Source organism: Bos mutus, chromosome 10 (genome assembly GCF_027580195.1).
Source record: "Bos mutus isolate GX-2022 chromosome 10, NWIPB_WYAK_1.1, whole genome shotgun sequence".
Taxonomy (NCBI): domain Eukaryota; kingdom Metazoa; phylum Chordata; class Mammalia; order Artiodactyla; family Bovidae; genus Bos; species Bos mutus.
The window spans coordinates 36,927,669-36,950,243 of record NC_091626.1 but is presented as its reverse complement, the minus strand read 5'-3'; the positions used below and the strand labels follow the sequence as shown (position 1 = coordinate 36,950,243).

The window sequence follows — 22,575 nt, the reverse complement described above, 5'->3', positions numbered from 1 at the left end:
GGGGCTCCAAAATCACTGCAGATGGTGACTGCAGCCATGAAATTTAAGGACATTTGCTCCTTGTAAGAAAAGCTATGACCAACCTAGACAGCATATTAAAAGGCGGAGACATTACTTTGCCAACAAAGTTCCATCTAGTGAAAGCTATGGTTTTTCCAGTAGCCATGTACGGATGTGAGAGTTGGACTATAAAGAAAGCTGAGTGCCAAAGAATTGATGATTTTGAACTGTTGGATAAGACTCTTGAGAGTCCCTTGGACTGCAAGGAGATCAAAACAAGTCAATCCTAAAGGAAATCAGTCCTGAATATTCATTGGAAGGATGGATGCTGAAGCTGAAATTCCAATACTTTGGCCACCTGATGTGAAGAACTGACTCATTGGAAAAGACCCTGATGCTGGGAAAGATTGAAGGCAGGAGGAGAAGGGGATGACAGAGGGTGAGATCATTGGATGGCATCACCAACTCAATGGACATGAGTTTGAGCAGGCTTCGGGAATTGGCACGCCTGGCGTGCTGCAGTCCATGGGATCACAAACAGTCGGACTCCACTGAGCTACTGAACCGAACACATATATATATGTATACACACATATATATATACACACATGTGTATCTATATACATGTGTGTATGCTGTGACTAAAAATTTCAAAACATTGGTTTAATAGGGTAAGTTTAAACAATGCAACTTTCTTGAAAACTCTAGTGGCACTAGGTAAGTTCCACTGTCTATATATACCAATATTCTGATGAAATGAAAACAGAATGAATATATTTATACTTTACCGTGTTGTTAATGTATCGTATAAAGTCTCTTGTAAATTGAGAAATATTATTATTCAGTAAATTTTGTTCATTTTTTTGTGCTATAAAGAAAGAGAGAAAAAATAACTACTCACAATGTTATTTAAATAAAAGAAAATAAGACATATGCCTGGTTTTAAAAGCCGAATACTATTTTAAGGCTTATGATCAAACTCAGAAGTCAGGTGCTCCCCAGTGCTGTTTCCACCCCTGTGTTTGACTCTTCAGAATCAACCATTTTTTAACTCATTTTTACTTTTTCCTCTTCCTTCAAAATTTTCTTTCTGAAAAATTTTTTCTTTATAAAATTTTTTTCCTTTTCTTTCTTAAATTTTTTCCTACTTACTTCCTGATACAGTTGAGGACATAGACACTTACTCCTATGGTCACATCTCCTGTGAACACTCACAGCCTCCACGTTTGCTTCCTCTAACCTCCTCATTAATTACAGATTTTGTTCAAATGAATTCCAACTGTTTGGATCATTATGATAGTGCAAAGTTTATTCACTGATGAGACAAATGGTACAGTATGACTATATTTCTTTTCTTGTATAGTTTTTGTTTGTTTGTTTTTCCTGGAGCTAAAAATTACCTCCCTTTTTAAAAAATAATCCTTAGTTTTCCACATATATATCATTGATTCACACCAAAATCTATAATAGCATTGTAAAATCTTTCTGAAAATTACTTCCCATGTGGTCAAACACATTAGGTAGTTCATCAGTTCCATTCTGCCCTCCCCCACTGTCTTCTGTGCGTTTTTCTTGAGTCCTACTGCAAAGCTGGCCTCCTGAGACTTCCCCTGGCATCTCTCTCATGTTAGACCTCCTGCTTCTTGAAACTCATACCCTCTTCTTTCTCTTAATTTATTTCTTCTATTTGTTGAAGCAAATTTTGTGTAGCTTCCTGAGACACAGTAGATGAGGTCTTATATATCTAAATATATCTCTATTCTACATCTCTAGTTGACTGATAGTTCGGATGGGTATCTAATGTAGGAACTTTTTTTCTCTCAAAATTTTGAAGGCAATGTCTTCTAAATTCTACTGTTATATTGATGCTAAGAAGTCTGAAACCATTCTGGTATCTAATCTTTTGTGTAAAATCTTTTTCTCTCTAGAAGCCTTTACAATCTTTTTTTTTTTTCCTCCTCCTGAAATCCAGTGATGTGGCTTAGTTAGTGTCTTTTCTTTCATATATTGTACTGGGAATCTGATAGGCCCTTTGAAACAGGAAATTCATATTGTCCAATTCTGAGAAATATTTTTGTAATATTTTATTGATAAATTTATACTTTCCATTTTTCTCTGTCTTTCCTGTTAGTTAGATATTTGATACCTCAGAATAGTTTTATAATTTCCTTAAACTTTATCCTGTTATCTCCTTGTTTTTTTTTCTATTTTTGGAGAAATCTTCTTAACTTTTTTATAATCCTCTTATTGAATTCTAAAATTTTAGTTGTTACATTTTTTATTTCTACTCTTTCATGTTCTCTGTTCTTTTAAGCATCTTTTTTCATAAATGCAATATCTTATTTTATTTCTCTAAGAATACACCTTTAAGATATATTCTCTATAATAGAAAGAATATATATTCTCTGCAATAAATAGAGAATATATATGCATTATATATAATAATATAGAGAGAATATGTACTCCCTGAGAATCTATATTATGTTCTTTGTGTTGTCCATGTTTCTACCAAATTTTCTTTCTGTCTGCTTTAGTTTCTGTCATTCATGTTGGAGTTTTTTCCTGATATGTCTGGTGATTTTTGACTAATCCTATTTATGAGTAAGGGACTAAAAAGTTTAGTTCCTACTATCTGAAGCACATTGCTCTTCTGTCCCCTTTCCTTCTTTTCTCCTGCCTTCCCTTCTACTTTCTTCGGTGTTTTACCCCTTTGTTTTGACTTGAGAATCAGTCCTTGCAGTATACTGCAATTTATTGCTTACTTTTATACTCATAGTGTTTCTTATATGCCCCACCCAGTGCAAGAAGGGATGGAGGGAAGTTGGAGAAGTAGATACCTGGCAACAGAATATATACACATTGTAAGTCTTGCTAAAAGTGGTAAAAGATGAAGGAAACTTAACTGGGTTAACCAAATGAAAACCTGGCAAAAGTGGAAACCAACTGAGGACTGGGAACCAGACCAGTTACCTAGGCATTTATTCTTATTCTTATATTCTTAAAAATCTGCCCTCTGTGACAATTATCACTATTCACTTTGAATATCTGTTTCACATTGCAGTGTATGGGCTTCCATGTGCCTGCCCTGTTCTGACACACCGTTTTAATTGCTATCCCCATAGTTATCTTTGCCAGCTGGTCAGTCCCAGCACAGTGCACATTTTTTACTCCCATTCCAGTACTTTCTGTAATTTTGGCCCTGGCCTCCTGATTGCAATGGCATTTCTTCTATCATCTAGAAGATAGAAATGCTGGAAGTTGTCCTGCTTAAGAACCTAAATTCTTGGCTAATGACCCTTCACTCCCCAGATTCAAGACAAGAGTCACACCTCTCGGATGGTTCTAGATCTGAACTTTTGCATTCAGGTTTAGATGACCATGGTCAACTTTTGGAGGAGAATAATTGTTTTTTATATTAAATGCACACATGGTTGTGCCAAGAACTAAAACACAAAACATGCTTTCAGACACATTTCATATCCTGTATGAAGCCCCCAGATCTGAGACAAGTTCGTATCTATCTCTGTCTGCCTTAGGGTTAGATTAGCGAAAAAAATCTGAGGAGTACCTACTTGATAAATGGTTAAAGTCATAGGTGGAAAAAGATATAATTTGTAAACTTATGTAGAACAAAAAATTTTCTGCATGGTAGAAGGTAAAGAAATTGGTTATACCTTTACCAAGTACAGACAGAAACTATATAATATAGTTGTTACTAATTCTTAGTTTTAAATAGTGTTTAAAAGAGAAGAAGAAAATTTTGACAAGTGTTAACAGTAAGATTGTGGTGTGGAGAAGAGGAAACTAGAAGAGGCAAAAACTAGAGAATGGAGAATTAAAGATGATGGAAAAAGCTTGAGAGAATTTCACCATTGGCTTGTGATGAATGGCCCACCTTGTGTTAGCAGATGACAGTGAAATCCATACCTGGGCTTGAAGTCAATTACTAAGTACTTCATATCTACCTGTAACAGTTTCAATGAGATTTTGAAATTTTCTGTTTTTGTCTGTGAATTCCTCTTCTGCCACCTGAAGCTGTGGAAGACACTTGTCTAACTCAACTTCCTTTTCTTTGCTAATTTGCGCTTCTTCAGCGAATCTTTGCTTGAAAGACAAAAAGCTGATTGTGAGGTATGATTATGGAGAATTCACACAATATTCTAGAGTAGAAGGTAAGTTCATTGATGTGGAAACTTCTGTCTTGGACACTTCTTATCCTAAGTTGCATAGAAAGATATCTGGCACACACTAGATATTTAATAAATATTTGTTGGCTGACTCACTGACTCTCTGGCAATCTATAATGTTAGGAGATAAATTCGCTGGGCTCTCCAAAGATCCTTTCAGTTCTACAGCTTGACTGCTATGGTTCTATTGCTGTTACCTTATATGTGCCCTAAAACTATTTGAGAAACTTTCTTTTGATTGATCATACATTATGAAACCTGGAGGAGGGCATGGCAACCCACTCCAGTATTCTTGCCTGGGGAATCCCATGGACAGAGAAGCCTGGGGTGCTACAATCCATGGAGTCGCAAAGAGTCAGACACAACTGAGTGACTAAGCACAAGCACAGTAAAAAAAATATATGCCAGCTCCAAGAAATGTGGATGTAAGTAAGAAGTGGGGAGGGGGTAGAAACAAATGGATATAATACTACAATACATGGGTTAAAAGTGCCCAAAGCAAAACATGAGCATGCATGCTTACTTATTCAAACTCAGGTCTTATTTAGTTTCAAATGGAATATAGTTGAGTCTCTCCTAGAAAGTCAGGGTAGACTTAAACTAATGACTAAGGTAAAAACAGCCAACTGACATGTACCATCCACTTTCCTGTCCTGTCAGGACCCCTGAGTTTTAGCTGAGCAGATGGCTGCCAACGAGAGTGATTTCTCAGCTTTCCTCCCAGGTGGGTGTGACCAGTGAGTCTGTGAGCAGAAGTGGGGTATGCCATTTCTGGGTCCTGCCCCTAAAACAGGAAGAAGTATACGGCTCTTGGGTCCTTCCTCTTTCCCCTTGCTGGAAGAGGATGAGAATGGACACTTGGACCCACAGATGTTAGCCTCATGCTGAGGATGGCAGAGCTGCCTTTCCAGCCCTCAACCCCCTCCCTTCAGCCTGTACCAGGAAGAGAAATAAAAATCTCTCTTCTGTAATGACCATGTCAGGGGTTCTTAACTAGATACTAAGACTCTTAAGGTTTAAACAGGCCACAACTGACCCAGTTTACTTTTATTTTTTATTTTTACATAAGTTGAACATACACATAATTTAAAAGAAACCTCAATGCCAGCAACATCAGGCCTGTCTCCCCAACAGGAGGTGCCCTTTCAACACAGCCAACCTGAGGCTAATGTCCACTGACCCCACCGAGGTGATAACTCAGCCCAAGAGAAAGAGTCCCACAGGGGTGGATGTGAAGTCCTCCCTGGCTTAGAAGCCTCATGTTCAAAGTGGAGCCAACATCTCTTGGGCATAGCTTCCAGGTCCATACCAGGGACATGCCCTTTTAAAAGAGGCACCAAATCCAGGAAAGCCCAATGCTCTGGTTTCCCATTAGTTATTCTCCTGGTCAGGATGCAGCACACCAATAAAGTGTTGTTCTGCACAAGCAACGTTGCCAGATAATACCACTGAGAATCCATCTTTATCAGGTAACCAGGGGAAGGAGCCAGAAAGTTAAGCCAAAATCAATTTCCCAATAAAAGCAGAGGACTGTTAACCCTTCAGTGCACATCTTGCTTATGTTCACTGTATTTTGGCCTCTTTTTGATAGAGCACCTTGCTTGCCCTAATTACAATAATACAGTGATTTAATGGCCTGATAGGTCCCCTTCCATATTGTCATTAGAATCCTTATGAATAACACAGAAAGACAAAAACAACATAAAACACCATAATATAATATTATTACAATGTAGAATCAGGAGTAAATTTCTCCAGACTGCACTGTTCAGAAACTCAATCATGTATTACCTATACTATGTTCTCTAAAAAAAGAATGGCCTAACAATGGCTGCCTTCCTCACATAAGGACGTATGTGCATACTTTAATTCATTCCCATGCCTGCACAAGGGTTAGGCTGCCAGCACCACCCTAACAAGAAACCATGCTCTTTGTTTTATGCTTGGAGAGAGGACTGGGTACCAGGTGCTGCTGCAGCTCAGGCAAGGGGGTGTTTGCCTGCTGGCTCAGCTTCTTGGAGGTGGGCAGCTTCTTCAGATCATTCAAAACCTCCCTCAGCTTCCCTGTGTCCTGAGCCATGTGCATATGTAGCCCAGTGATGAAAGACTCACTATGAAACCTACTGATTTTGCTTTCCCTCCCTGTGAATTTGGGCTCTGTCCATCCAGAGGTCTTACTACCGGTGAGAATGATCCCACCAAGGGTACAATAATACTCTCATAAACCAAAATCTGAGGTTGTTGTTGCTGCTGCTGCTAAGTCGCTTCAGTTGTGTCCGACTCTGTGCGACCCCATAGATGGCAGCCCACCAGGCTCCCCCATCCCTGGGATTCTCCAGGCAAGAACACTGGAGTGGGTTGCCATTTCCTTCTCCAATGCATGAGAGTGAAAAGTGAAAGTGAAGTCGCTCAGTCGTGTCCGACTCTTAGCGACCCCATGGAATGCAACCCACCAGGCTCCTCCATCCATGGGATTTTCCAGGCAAAAGAGTACTGGAGTGGGGTGCCATTGCCTTCTCAGAAATCTTAGGTTACTGCCTCTCAATTTTGGGCTCCTCATGCCAATTGAACTAAAGGCAGAAATGGGATTCCAATGTGCCTGGGGTTATTGATGATGATTTTCAAAAGGAAAAGGGATTTATAATAGTAGCATCCAGGCTGCCATCTGTCCATGTCTTTGTGTAAATGAGGCACAGGTGGACACAGCCCTGCAGGGGGCACATAGCCTGGCAAACAGACTACCTGCATAAATTTTCTTATCTGCAGTCTTCCACTTCTAATTTACTTGTTTTGCCTTATTTCATTGTATAAGCTTGAATGCAATGTCAAATGGTGTCGTCTTACTCCTGACTGTCCTCATTGGTTTAGCATTAAGTATGATGGGTAAATTCTGTCATCTCTGTTTCAAAAATCATCTGAGATGATGACTACCTCTGACCACCCCTCAGTTACCATTCTAAGTCAAGCTACTTGGCATATTGATGTCACTTCCTAATTGGTCTTCCTGTATCCACCACTGCTTTCCTAAATTCTGTTGAATATAGCAACCAGAGCGATCCTATTTAAGTGAAAGCCATATTATTTCAGAATAAATAATCTTCACTCAGAACTTTCCAATGGCTTCCCAGCCCATGCAGAGCAAAAGACAGTGTATTCATGAGGACCTACAATGAGGGGCAGGCCTGGAGTTGCCCCTTTTAGATCTCCCCTCAAGGAAGAATTCACTGACCTGTGACAAGGAAAGGGGCTAGCTGACAGCCTCCAGGGTGGTTGGCTCCTTCAGAGTGACCTTGGCTATCTAGCCAAGACCAAGCTCTTCAGTGGCCTCCAACTAATTGTGTGAGCAAGGAGATGGTACAGGGTGAGGCCATTCCTGCCCAAGGCAGGCCTCTTCCTATGGACAATCCTGGCTTTGGAGCTCCCTAGAGAGAGTTTTCAGCCTACATAGTGGCCCCTGGCTAGTTCTTTCATAGGCATTACACCCTAATAAACCTTTGAACTCCTAACTCCATGTCAGCATCTGCTTCTGGAAGATGAGTCCCCACCCGGCTGGCACTCTCCCCCATTCTGCTGCAGCCACGCTGCCTCCCTGTCATCCCTCAAATAGAAACTCTTGTCTCAGAACCTTCAGGCTCAGCATGTCCTCTGCCTGGAGACACCTTCTCCAGATGTCTGCACATCACACTTCCTCATATCCTTCAGGGCTGTGCCCTTCTCTGACTCCCTGTTTAAAAGGGCACATAGACTGCATTATATATACTCACCCTAGTCTACTTTCCTATTTTTATTTTCTCTATAGCATTTATTGCCATTGAAAATATCACATGTTCTACTGTTTATTTTCAGACACCCCCCACCCTAATGGAATGTTTCATAAGGACAAAGCTCTTTATCTGTTTCCCACCCCTCTCTTTTATAAATTTCTGTTTTTCAAGATTTAGAAGGATACTGAGCACCTAGACATGCTGGACCAATGGAGAAATGCCTTCCACCTTGCGGCTTCTTCCTTCTGTTCCTTCTAATTTTGTACACGTTTGTGCAATGCTTTTTTTCCCTTGTTTGTTCCCTGAGTTGTGCCAGTTTCCATTTCCCTTCTTGCTATTTCTGGCCATCCCCTTCTGACGTCTCTTCCCTGAGTTCCTGTATTTCCATACTCCTAATCTTCCTTGGCACCTCTATGAAGTTTTTTTCTGAATTCACAGATGAATGTTGAATCATAGTTTTCAAGCGTTCCAGAACAATTTTATGAAAGTTTCATTCCCCCTTCACCTGTTTTTCTCATAGTATTTTTATGCAAAAGATTTATCTGCTTCTAGAATTGACTTTTTCTGGGACCAGTTATCTGCAGAGGGTTTCTGCAGGACATGGCAGAGTGTGTGTGGCCGTGGTGGAGGGCGGAGAGTGGGCTTGGATCAGGGGAAGATCTAAACTTTGAAATGTAAGGACTGCCTATTCCCTTGCTACAGCAAGGCACTGCTGCTTTCAAATAAAGCTCCTCTTTGGGGTAGCCAGGCCTTTTTCCCTGTCTTCAAACTGAATTAAGTTCAGGAAGCCTTCTATTACCATCTCTTTACTTCTCAGCTACTTTATTAATGGTGGTCTCCAAAAAACATGCCCTTGCCTGCCAAGGTAACACCAGCACCTTGAAAAGGTTTTTGTTTTCTGTTGTGTTTCCACTCTCTGCCCTGCGAGTCTTTCTTTCCAGCATCCATGTTCTATTCTATGCCAGGGCAGCCCCTGGCAGTTTCCAGGTCAGTACCATGCCCTCTCTTTAAGGAGAACCTCTGAGATTGCCCTTCTTGGTCTCCCTCACCCTTCATTCCTCTCCCCCACTGTCTCCTCCGCATGATTTTCTCCAACACTCCACCTTACCTCCATGGATTTTTGCCAGCACTTCTACATAACTTGGAGTGTGTGATATTTTTTTAACTAAAATATTTCTTGTTGCTCTATTTCTTTTTTAGGAAAAGAAGAAATATTCAGAATTTAATTGTAGTCCTGTTCAAACTAGAAGATTTACTTTACATTTAACTGAATAGTTGGGGAGATATCCTGGAGAAGGGAAAGGCTACCCACTCCAGTATTCTGGCCTGGAGAATTCCATGGACTGTATAGTCCATAGGGTCACAAAGAGTTGGATACGACTAAGCGACTTTCACTTTCACTGACTGAATAGCATGAAATATACCCTCCCCTTCATACAGCCACATAAAATTGTTCTTAGATATAAAATAAAACTTACTTCAAACTTGCTTAATTCTTGAATTAACTTTCGTTCTTTGATAACAAATGCATCCTCCTCTTGTTTTAATTCTAATGTAAGTTGTTCAATCTTTGCCAAAAACTCATTGATATCGTGTTCTCTAATACTGGTCTAATTAGGGGAAAAATGAGAATTTATCATCTGTCTTGTAGCAGTCAGTATTAATACTTTCAATCAGTCAGATAAATTAATACCTTTCTGCATGACATTTGGCTAATTTGTCTCAGTAACTACTGGGGAGGGAGGGATGTTTTTTCCCTTCAGAGATTAATTTCGTCACCAAACAACATGTGTAAATGACATTAGGAAATTGGGCATGGAACTAGTAGGGGCTGGAGGGTAGGCAGAGCATAAATAAATAAATGACGTTTAGTCCCTTTATTTTTAGAGATAGTTTTCCTAAACACTGTTCTCAAGTTTCAGTTACATACTTCAAAATCATATGCTGGAGAGAATTTCTACTTTGCTAAATTCCTACAGTTAATACATAGCAAATGGATACATTTCTTAAGAAAGTTACATAATTTACTCTAGACATGAAATCAGCAATAAGGTAAAGCGTAATGAAATACTGAAGAGTTACTGATATGCAATCAATATAGGAGGAACACAAGCTCCTTGGGTTCCTTTACCTCTTCTATTAATTCACTGCGCCTATTTTCAGCTTCTTGAATTTTATCTATAAGTTCTTTTATTTCATCTTTTATTTTTTTGACCCAACGTGCATGTTTTTTCCGCAAACAAGCTATTTTCCACTGAGTTATAATACTGGAGATGAGAACAAAAAGAGTTATCGTCAAATTGACATCACAGTTCATTGAAAAGATGAAAGAATTCAAAACAAAACAAATCGTATTATGATCATACAAAATTATCTGTGCTATTGATGATGCAGACTAGGCACATTAGCTGAAAAAATAAGACGTTAATAAAAAACATTAACGGCCCAAATGCCATCTCTGCAAGCTGCTTCACGGGAAGTTGTGTGAGTACATCCAGCAGGACAGTAGACAAACCACACTTGATAGCTTACCTCCTCTAGAAAAGGATAGAAATGGGGAAGGCTCTGGGGTGGGTGAAGAAAAAGGAGTCCCAGACAGAAACGGTAAAGGAATTACCTAAATCACTCAAAGTGCTAGTAAAAAGTCTCAAGCTTCTGAATTCTCGAATTTTTATCTCCACCATAAAATAAAAAAGATAACTAGAGAAGAGTAAAAATGTGCAACTAGAGTCTTATAAATAGTATAACAACAATGACAACAACAATAAAATATATCTAAGTTTCTGTGGGTGTTTTCTTGGTGCTGGGCACTGGGCTATATACGTCACATAGATCATCTCATTTATCATTCATGCAATCTTACAAGGTGGGTACTACTATCATTCCTCCCTTTATAGGGATGGAAGCAGACAGATATAAAATAACTCAGCCCTGGTCATAGAGCTAACAAGAGGCAAAACAACCAAAGTAGTCCATCTGCTGAGACTGTGTGCTTAACCACTCTCCTCTGTCCCTTCACGTCACCTTCCTTACCGGTCCACATAGGCACCTGGCTGAGTAAGACTCATTGTCACCAATCTTGACAAGTATACTCTGGTGACTTCACATGACTGGAATGAAAAACTTTGTTTCTGTTCAATGAACAAAATATCAAACTAACGAACACATCTAGAGCCAAGAGAACTCACACAATTTAATTTTGTGGGAAATAACTTCCATGGACTCTAGCAACCAACAAGCACTCTTATTTTTTCCAACTTTGGGGCACTATTAATTAAGACAACATACAGTACTTAAGATATAAATAAGCTTTTTTTTTTTTTTTTTACCATCTCTGAGTTTCTCTTTCCATGTTCTCATTCAGGATTTTTATTTGTTTCCGATATACTTCCTTTGTTGCTCTAAAAATAAGAACATATTAGATTTTGCATTTATGGGAGCTGTTAAATATATAATAGACAATGTATAATTCTTCAAAATAATGCAACCTTATTGTGGTAGCACAATAAGGCTACCATCTAATTGGGAGACAAACAGACCAGCACAACTAAAGATTTTAGTGCCAGACTAATAGAAAGACAATTACAAATTTTTTTGGCCAGTGCAAACTGATTTTGCAAGTTTTGAAGCCAAGAATAAGGAAGAACAGATTTTGGTGAGGCAGTTGTGGACAGGTTATTAAAGAATAATATTTAATAGAGGGAGGAACATGGAGGTAATATCTCACCAAGGAAAAGACATCATCATTTGCAAACACACAGAGGAAAGGAGCAGCTAGTCAGGAAGCTTGGGACTAAGGCAAACTTATTGCATACAGAGGACATGAAGGGAAATAACCCTATGACAAAGGAAGGGTTTAGGTCAATAAATTGGCGAGGAACTGGATTTTAGACTGAGTTCTGATTTGCTTCAATGTATAATTTAGACATTATACACGGGTATAGGGGGCTTCCCTGGTAGCTCAGATGGTAAAGAACCTGCCTGCAGTGTGGAGACTCAGGTTCAATCTCTGGGTCGGGGAAGATCCCCTGGAGAAGGAAATGGCAGCCCACTCCAGTATTCTTGACTGGGAAATCCCATGGACAGAGGAGCCTGGCAGGCTACAGTCCATGGGAACTCAGAGTTGGACACGACTGAGCGACTGTAAATTTCACTTTCTCCCATAACTTAGAAAGCCAATATATATTCTGGAATTAGGGATAAGTAGTAAATATGGCACCCCACTCCAGTACTTTTGCCTGGAAAATCCCATGGATGGAGGAGCCTGGTAGGCTGCAGTCCATGGGGTCGCTAAGAGTTGGACACGACTGAGCGACTTCACTTTCACTCTTCACTTTCATGCATTGGAGAAGGAAATGGAACCCACTCCAGTGTTCTTGCCTTGAGAATCCCAGGGACAGGGTAGCCTGGTGGGCTGCCGTCTATGGGGTCGCACAAAGTCGGACACGACTGAAGCGACTTAGCAGCAGCAGCAGTAATTAAGAATGGAAGATGTGCTTGTGGATCTGGGGTAGAGGGGAATGTGGAGACTCTAACGTAGGTATTAGAAGCAGCTTATATAGAACTCAGCACCTGTCTATCCTTTCATTGAAAGATTCAATGATAATGACCTTTCTGGACTGTAAAACAAGAGATAGCCAATTATGAACCTCCTTTTCTATAGTATATTCCAAATTTTATAGGTTTGTTACCATTTATTAAGAAATAAATGCAGAGGAATGAAGATTAAAATGTTCAAAGGCAATAAACATACCGATGAAGCTCACCGAGAGTAATAAGTCCTTCTTCCATATTTTTGATGTCTACTTTTCTTTTTGATAGGAAGTTTTCTTTCTGAGCTATAAATGCCAGTTGTTTTTGATTTCTACCATGAAAAAATAGTTATCATATGTTGAACATTGAAATCATTTTTAACTGCTTAGCATAAGAAAATATGCAATCAAAACCAAGAACTCAAAAAGTAGTTTGAAATTTCAGTTCAGGAACTATTTACCAGATAAATTAGTAAAAAATAGAAACAAAGTTTTTTCCCAGTAGTGGCTAACTCTAAATTTATGAAAATCTTCAAGCCATGAAAAGAACATTAATTGTAATAGTAACTATAAAACCATAAGAATAGTTCAATAGCACTTTGCCTTTCTGAGTGGGTGTGTCTCTTTTAATGAATTTATCAATTCTGGTATTTGATTTGGGAAAATGTGAAGGAATCAATCAGACTAACTTTAGATAGAGGTCTACCTCTTCCTAGCAGTGCGATCTTGAAAAGAGACTTCACCTATGGATGAGCCTCAGTTTTGCCATCCATAAAAGGAAACGGCAACCCACTCCAGTGTTCTTGCCTGGAGAATCCCAGGGACGGGGGAGCCTGGTGGGCTACCATCTATGGGGTCGCACAGAGTCAGACACAACTGAAGCAACTTAGCAGCAGTAGCAGCAAGCAGAGATACCAGCCAGCTCTGTCTCTCTATCTCCCTTCTGTGAGGACACAGCAAGAAGATGGTTGACCATCTTCTTTATGCAAGTTAGGAAGAGAGTTCTCACCAGAATCTGGCCATGCTGGCACCCAGATGTCAGATGTCCAGTCTCCAGAAATATGAGAAATAAATTTCTGTCATTTAAATCTCCCCATCTATGGTAATTTGTTATGGCAGCCCAAGCTGAAGAGGACAAATACCAATAACAGTAGTAAATGTTTCAGGGCTACAATTCTTTGTCACCAGAACATTTTATGATTCAAACTGATAACTTAGTATTGATCTAAGGAAGTTATTGCCCAAATAATACTAACCGTATCATTCTTAGTAGGCTATTCAATTGGATGAGATAAAATGATTGTAGTTAACTGTTTCATAAATGCTACAACAATGACCATAAATTCAGCTTCACATAAGTGGGCCTGGACGCCATAATTACACTTCCATGTGACTTCATTTTAAGTGTAGTAATGGATTATTACTTATATAATTCATGAGGAAAACGCTGGTGAATGCCCATTACCTGCTAAGCAATGGACAAGATCCTGAGGATATAGTGCTAAGATGGAGCAACTCCGCTGATCTGTCATAGCTCAGTGGGACAAAGTGGGGTGTACCCAGATGATAACAATGCAATGACTAATGAAAGGAGTGACCTCAGAGGGATGTTTCACAGGGACCATTCTGGTGAGATGGAGACAGATAAGTTAGGGGTGGTAAAACAGAAAGTGGGAAGAACTTCTGAGAGGCAGACCAAAGCAAAGAGGCTAAAAGGGGGTGAAAACAGTGGAGTTGGATAGGAGGACAGGATATATCTGAGAAATATCTGGGAGGTGGAACTGACAAACATTGGTGCTTCCTGGTAAAATATGGGTGTTTCCTTGAATAATTTCCCAGTCTCTGGGTTAGGGGATTATGTCAACGATCAGACCTTTTTCTGAGATAGGAAATTTAAGTGCAGAGCCAGTTTCTGATGACAGCAGATCTCAGTTTCTCTAAGCAATCTTATGGAGTAAAAACATGGTTATTCTTTCAAGAATCTGATGTAGAAGTAAAAATAATAGGTTTGCTCTTTACGGATTTGATCTGACCCATATGAGGAAAGCATTATTCAGTATGTATAGAGGCAAATTTGGGGCATATTTATGACTGGATAAAGAATATTTCATTGTTGTCAATAGATTTTAAAACTAGGATAAGCTTAAATGGAGATGCAACCCACAACTATAGTATGTTGAGTCATGTATAAGTCATGGATAGAAACATACTCAGAATAAATTTTCCGTTTCTGCATGAAAACTTTATCCTCTTCATTTAAGACAATCTTATATTGTCTGGAAACTGTATGCAATTTCTCTCGTAGAGCTTTGTTCTCTAAACGACATTTGTGTAACTTTTCAGTCATCTAGGGAAAAAAAAAAAGATTGAAGTAGAGGATTTGTGTCATGGTTTCTTTGATGGGCAACTCACTAGAGCACTGGGCATATTACTTAACACCCATATAAGACTATGCCTTAAATGTTGAGTGATTTAATTCTACATCAGATATTAATTGTACACTTGGGGCCTCAAAGATGACAAATGTGTAGAAAGGTAATAAACACTGATGAGAAGCCATAAAGTAATAATTCATATTAAAATAAGAATTAATAAAGTAGGATCATTTAGCAAGATCTATATGTTCTTTTCCCAGAAGATAAACTATACCGGGGGAAAAAAAAATAACATCAGTAGGAACTCTTTCTCAAAACCTCTTTGAGTAGATATTATACTCCAGATCAGATCAGATCAGATCAGTCGCTCAGTCGTGTCCGACTCTTTGCAAACCCATGAATCGCAGCACGCCAGGCCTCCCTGTCCATCACCAACTCCTGGAGTTCACCCAGACTCACGTCCATCGAGTCAGTGATGCCATCCAGCCATCTCATCCTCTGTCGTCCCCTTCTCCTCCTGCCCCCAATCCCTCCCAGCATCAGGGTCTTTTCCAATGAGTCAACTCTTCCCATGAGGTGGCCAAAGTGCTGGAGTTTCAGCTTTAGCATCATTCCTTCCAAAGGAATCCCAGGGCTGATCTCCTTCAGAATGGACAGGTTGGATCTTCTTGCAGTCCAAGGGACTCTCAAGAGTCTTCTCCAACACCACAGTTCAAAAGCATCAATTCTTCAGTGCTCAGCCTTCTTCACAGTCTAACTCTCACATCCATACATGACCACAGGAAAAACCATAGCCTTGACTAGATGAACCTTTGTTGGCAAAGTAATGTCTCTGCTTTTGAATATGCTATCTAGGTTGGTCATAACTTTGCTTCCAAGGAGTAAGCATCTTTTAATTTCATGGCTGCAGTCACCATCTGTAGTGATTTTGGAGCCCAGAAAAATAAAGTCTGACACTGTTTCCACTGTTTACCCATCTATTTCCCATGAAGTGGTGGGACCAGATGCCATGATCTTCGTTTTCTGAATGTTGAGCTTTAAGCCAACTTTTTCACTCTCCTCTTTCACTTTCATCAAGAGGCTTTTGAGTTCCTCTTCACTTTCTGCCATAAGGGTGGTGTCATCTGCATTTCTGAGGTTATTGATATTTCTCCTGGCAATCTTGATTCCAGCTTGTGTTTCTTCCAGTCCAGTGTTTCTCATGATGTACTCTGCATATAAGTTAAATAAACAGGGTGACAATATACAGCCTTGACGAACTCCTTTTCCTATTTGGAACCAGTCTGTTGTTCCATGTCCAGTTCTAACTGTTGCTTCCTAACCTGCATACAGATTTCTCAAGAGGCAGATCAGGTGGTCTGGTATTCCCATCTCTTGAAGAATTTTCCACAGTTTATTGTGATCCATACAGTCAAAGGCTTTGGCATAGTCAATAAAACAGAAATAGATGTTTTTCTGGAACTCTCTTGCTTTTTCCATGATCCAGCGGATGCTTACCCTTTCTTAAATATTTCTATTCAAGGACAAAAGACAGTAAACATTAGTTTTCTGAATGAGGTAAGAACTTGGTGCTTGGATATCTCTACTGAATGGCTTCAAATGAGGTAAGAAAGTTAGGAAGGAATGGTGGGCTAAGGATCACTGAAATAGCAGGATGAAAAGGGATCTTAAAAGTGTTGCAGAATAAGATAATGAGGTTAGTAGGCCTAATTCTATAAAAAGGCAAAAATCCAGATTGGTAAACCTAGCACTGAAAACTTTTATTCTGATATTGGTGGTTGTGGTTTAGTCACTAAGTCATGTCCACCTTTTGCGACCCCATGGCCTGCAGCCCACCAGGCTCCTCTGTTCATTGGACTTCCCAGGCAAGAATACTGGAGTGGGTTACCATTTCCTTCTCCAGGGGATCTTCCTGACCCAGGGACTGAACCCACATCTCCTGCACTTCAGGTGGTCTCCAGCACTCAGGCAGATTCTTTGTGACTGAGCCACCAGGAAAGTTCTTTTACTCTGGGGACATTTATTAATATAGAAGAAATCATTTGGAAACTGAGGTTTGGTTCTCTTATTGACATGGGGGACAAAAGTAAACAGAGCTCATCCAGATATTAAGCCTGATAAAACCTTCCACCACTTTAGTCTGGAATCCTAGAGAGTTTCGCTCTCTGAAAAAAAGTGAATTAAAAGCTAACAAGCATGGTCAGTCACTCACTCATGCAATCCCATGGATTGTAACCTGCTAGGTTCTTCTTGTCCATGGAATTCTCCAGGCAAGAATACTGAAGTGGGTAACCATTCCCTTTTTCCAGTGGTCATGTATGGATGTGAGAGTTGGACTATAAAGAAAGCTGAGCAATTAAGAATTGATGCTTTTGAACTGTGGTGTTGGAGAAGTCTCTTGAGAGTCCCTTGGACTGCTAGGAGATCCAACCAGTCCATCCTAAAGGAGATCAGTCCTGGGTGTTCATTGGAAGGACTGATCTTGAAGCTGAAACTCCAATACTTTGGCCACCTGATGCGAAGAGCTGACTCATTTGAAAAGACCCTGATACTGGGAAAGATTGAGGACAGGAGAAGAAGGGGATGACAGAGGATGAGACGGTTGGATGGCATCACCGACTCAATGGATGTGAGTTTGGGTGAACTCCGGGAGTTGGTGATGGACAGGGAGGCCTGGTGTGCTGCAGTTCATGGGGTCACAAAGAGTCGGACACGACTGAGTGACTGAACTGAACTGAACTGAAGTTAATGATCTTAAGTTTGAATATTTTAACAACTCTGCATTTTTACTACCCCTTACACATTTAATATTTTTGATGTCATATTGTCCATCTTTTTGTTTTTTGAATAACTTAACTGCTTATTGTTGATAGATGATTTTACTGCATTTATATTTTGACCTTTGCACTAACTTTATAAGTGGTTGACATTTACTCTATGCTTGCCTTTACCAGTGAAATTTTTTCTTCCGTAATTTTCATATTTCTAGCTATGGTCTTTTCTATTTAGAGAGGTCCCTTTAACATCTCTTGTAAAGTAGGTTTAGTACTGCTAAACTCTTTCAGCTTTCGCTTATCTATAAAACTCTTCATCTTTCATTAAAATCTGAATGACAGCCTTGCCAGGTAGAGAACTGGGTGTATGTTTTATCCTTTCATCACTTTAAATTTATCAGGCCACTTTTTTTCTGGCCTAGAAAGCTTCTGCTAAAACATCAGCTGATAGCTTTCTCAGAGTTCCCTTGTATACAGCCAGTTGTTTTTCTTTTGCTGCTTTTAAGAGTCTTTCTTTATCTTTATTTTTTTGCCAACATCATATACAATGTGTCTTGGTGTAGTCCTCTTTGGGTTCATCTTGTTTGGGAATTTCTGTGCTTCCTGGACTTAGATATCTATTTTCTTTCTCAGGTTAGGGTAATTTTCAGCTATTATTTGTTCAATTATGTTCTCTGCCCCTTTCTCTCTCTTCTCCTTCTGGGACCCCTATAATCTGAGTATTAGAGCACACTGATGCTGTCCCAGAGGTCTCTTAAACTATCCTCATTTAAAAAAAAACAAAACTTTTTTTTTAGGCTCAGCTTAGGTGATTTTCACTATTTTCATCCAGCTTTCTGATCAAATCTTTAAATCAGTTACTGTGAATGATCATGATTTTTATTAGTTAATGAAAATAATACTATCTTGAGAGAATTTCACATTTTCACACATACTTAAAATGTTAACTAAAAATTAATTATAATCTTAAAGCCATCATTTCTATCTTCCTACCTGTTTTATCTTCAGCAGTAATTCACTTTTTTCAAAATTTGATGAATCATCCAGTTTTTCCCTGTTATTCTTAAAAAAAAGCCTATGACCAAAGGAAACCAAATAAATTCTTATTAGGACATATTTTCCAGAAAAACCACATTTACTTATGATATCAGAAACTTCCAATCCCCATCTCCCTATGCAACATATTTATTTACTAGTCAAAAATTTTACTCTTTTGATATGATGTATTAATATTTATTTATACATTAAGAAGCAATTTTTGAATACCTACACTCTGAACATGATATAGAGAGTGGAGATACAGCACAGGCAAAGTCTCTACCATCATGGAAATCATACTCTAGTGAAGTAGGCAGAATAGAAGCAAGTTATCAAAAAATATATATTTCAGATTGTGTTAAATGATCCAAAGACCACTAAGTAGGGTAAAGTATAGTGAAATCCTGAGAATGGTGATGGTAGTGCAGACAGGTGATTAGGGAACATCTCTTGGAATAATTTGTGAAAGATCTGAAGGATGAGAAGGAGCCAGGTATGTGAAGACCTTAAGGAAGAGCTTTTCATCTAGAAAGAACAGCAGGTGATAATAACCTGGACAGGAACATGCCTGGTGTATTAGATGAAGACAGGAGTTTGAGAAGGCTGAAGAGACAGACACAGCCCAGATCACATAGGGTCTTAGATTTTATTTTGAAGGAAATCAGGGAAGGACTTTTTAAGGAAAGGAATGACAGGAACTGATTCACATCTTGTAAAGATGACTCTGGCTATTTAGTAGAGAAAGACAATAGCACAGGAAGACAGACCATGTAGAGTCTATGGCAAGGGTCCAGAAGAGATACTGGTGGCTCAGACTGAGGCTTAGTGGTGGAGCTGGTGAGAAGTAGTTGGACTCAGGACATAATTTGAAGATGAAGGCAATAGGTCAAGCCTTTGGATTTGGCTTGAGTTAGAGCTGGATTAGGGTTAGGTTAGGTTAGATACCTAGTTGGGTTAGGGTAAGGTAGTGAGGAAAACTGGAATGGTGGATAACTTCTAGTTTTTTGGCTGGAGTAATTAGGTAAACAGTGATATGGAAGACTAACAGAAGAGCTATTTCAAGGAGATGGGAAATTAAGAATTCTGTTTGGGACATGTATATTTGAGATATCCTTCAAGTGTGGTGGTTCAGATGGTAAAGAATCTGCCCACAATGTGGGAGAACTGGGTTTGATCCCTGAGTCAGGAAGATCCCTGGGGTAGAAATGGCAACCCACTCCAGTATGCTTGCCTGGAGAATTCCATGGACAGAGGATCCTGATGGGCTAGAGTCCATGGGATTGCAGAAAGTCAGACACAACTGAGAAACTATCACTCCAACTTTCCAAGTAAAAGGTCAAATAAGCTGCAGACTGTATGCATTTAAAGGTCAGGGCTGAATATGTAAATATGGAAGTCATTGGGGATACAGAAAGAATGAGACTGAATGAAGTCATGTATGGAGAGTATGAGTACAGAATAGAGGGTAGTGAATGGCTGAGAAGTCCAAAATTTAGAGACAGAAAGAAGAAATGGAACAAGTATAGGGTCCTGAGAAGGAGCAGTGTGGTAAGTGAAATAAGAGAAGGTGATATTTGGGAAGCCAAATGAAGAAACCATTTCAAGAAGATGAAAGTAAGCATCTGTGTCAAATTCTATTAAGAATTCAAAAACTTTAGACCAGATCAATGAAATTTGGCAGGATTAAAGTTATTGGTAACCTTGACAATTTTGAAACCACTTCAGCACTTCAAAGAAAAAAAAGCATCTATAATTGTTACAGCCTCCTGCACTATAATGGCAAGTATATACTTTGGGTCACAAATTGGGTGTTATTTACATACAATATTTAGTTTCTAATCTTTCAGTTCCCATATGCTGATAACCAGCTCAATGACAAAGAAAGGTCATAGCAATTTAGAAAGATAGGTACTGATTTGCCTTTTATTATGCAAATACATCATTTTGGATATTAAAAATAACAAAGAAGGATTAAACTAGCAATGCCTCCCGTGGACTTGTGGTAAATTTTAGGTACTCTTAACTGTCCACATAATTTAAATTTAATTAAAATTCTACATATTTAATTTAAACTTGGAATTTAGTAATTTTTGTTTTTTCTCAATATTTTGACCTCAAAATAGATGGTGAGCTTGTAAGTTAAAGAATTCATGGTGGAGGGGACACGGGGAATTACGACTTATAGATCATTAAGAAGATAACCTGTGCAAATTATTTAGTTTCTTGTTTAATTTAAAGAATTTTATAGATATTATGAAAATAACATTTTGATTCTTTAAATTCACCAAACAAGAACTGAGCTGCTTCTCTCTACCACCAAAGTTAGAAAAAAGGAACTAAGTGAGAAAATAAAAATACAGAGCATTTTCTTTTAATTTGCCAAGTAATAAAGAGGAAAAAGTAAAGTTTAATTAATAAAAAGGGGGAGGTCAATATCCTCAATCACCAAATTAGTCAAAAGCACTTTTTCTCAGTGAGATTCTACATGAAAACTCCTAAAAAAACTGGAATTTTTTTTTTTTAAAGAAAGGTGAGCCATTCAAAATGAAGGATCAATGAATCCCCATTTCCTTCTTTTTAAAAAAATTTTTATTTATTTTATGTATTTATTTTTGACTGTGCTGGGTCTTTGTTGCTGTGTGGGCTCTTCTCCGGTTACAGTGAGCAGGGGCCTCTCTAGCTGTGATACACTGGCTTCTCACCGTGATGGCTTCTTCTGTTTCAGAACATGGGCTCTAGGACACACACACTTCAGTGCCTGCAGCATCTGAGCTCGGTAACTACAGAGCCCGAGCTCTAGAGCACAGGCTCAGTAGCTGTGGTGCATGGGCTTAGTTACTCCACGGCCTGTGGGATCTTCCCAGACCAGAGATCGAACCTGTGTCTCTTGCACTGGCAGGTGGATTCTTTACCACTGAGCCAACCAGGGAAGACCCCCATTTCCTTCTGGAACACACTTTTAAAACTAGTTAGCTAACATGAAGACTGCTTATAAATTTAAAATTTTTCATCAGTGTAGCAGCAAGGCTTTTAATGATAACCCCTAGAAATCATTTCAAGAGTTAATCTGTAAATTCCATGATGAGTCTCTGCCTGGAATTTAAGAAATAGATATCAACTAAAACTAACTTTGTCAAAGAAAAAGATTTTTTTATTCTGATTTTTAATTGTTGTGTTACTTGAGCTTTCTGTTTTTAAATCTAGTACTGAGTATAGAGATTATTGCATATTTTTTGGACTGTTGATGGTAGAGTAGCATTGTGGTGCAATTGTTATTTTAGAGATACAACTTTAAGTGCAATACATTCAAACCTATGTAGAAAAGAATCATATTATAATAGGATTCTATATGTGAAATTACATGCCTTTTTTGGAAATTGTTCAGACCACAATTTGTCTTTTAAACTGCCGCAAACTCTAGGGGTAAGCCCAGAAGCCGTATTTATATTGAAAGACCCCACCTTCCTGTCCAGAGCTGAGCTAAACAGTATTTGTTGGGCAATCTGGGAATTCTCCTGGGAGAATCTGTTAGTCAGTCTCTAAAGTAGATGAACCTGTGCCAGGTAAACTCAGAGTGTTTAGATTGGCCATGCTTAGCCACGGGTTCACCAAGAAGACAACACAGCATGTAGATAAAGAGGTTAATAAAAGGAAGCAAAGACTGTGACCTTTGAAATGGAAGGAATATTTTCTTATGTTTCTGGTTTCCATTCCTTGGGTAAAAGTTTTTGCCTTGAGGCTTCCCTGTATTTTCTCAAGTTCTGCAAGTCCCCTTTGACTATGAACAACAATTGTAACAGCATGGTTAGGTGAGTTTGTAGCATTACACCAATGCCTTCCTCCAGGGGCATATTTATAGGGAGTAAGGAACTGAAAGGAGGATAATCCATACCCCCAAATCCCTC

The 22,575-nt window shown here is 39.0% G+C and overlaps 1 protein-coding gene across 1 annotated transcript in view; it reads right to left on the bottom strand.

Moving 5' to 3' along the window:
• The window catches only part of CCDC175 (coiled-coil domain containing 175), a 65,249-nt gene that overhangs the window by 13,678 nt on the left and 28,996 nt on the right, over positions 1 to 22,575 (bottom strand). The window contains exons 8-15 of the mRNA XM_005901938.3: positions 18,626 to 18,707; positions 14,694 to 14,830; positions 12,705 to 12,815; positions 11,281 to 11,352; positions 10,083 to 10,218; positions 9,430 to 9,561; positions 3,966 to 4,104; positions 789 to 868 (exon numbers count right to left, since the gene is read on the bottom strand). Coding sequence (XP_005902000.2) covers positions 789 to 868; positions 3,966 to 4,104; positions 9,430 to 9,561; positions 10,083 to 10,218; positions 11,281 to 11,352; positions 12,705 to 12,815; positions 14,694 to 14,830; positions 18,626 to 18,707 — 889 coding nt within the window. The remainder of the gene's footprint in view (positions 1 to 788; positions 869 to 3,965; positions 4,105 to 9,429; positions 9,562 to 10,082; positions 10,219 to 11,280; positions 11,353 to 12,704; positions 12,816 to 14,693; positions 14,831 to 18,625; positions 18,708 to 22,575) is intronic.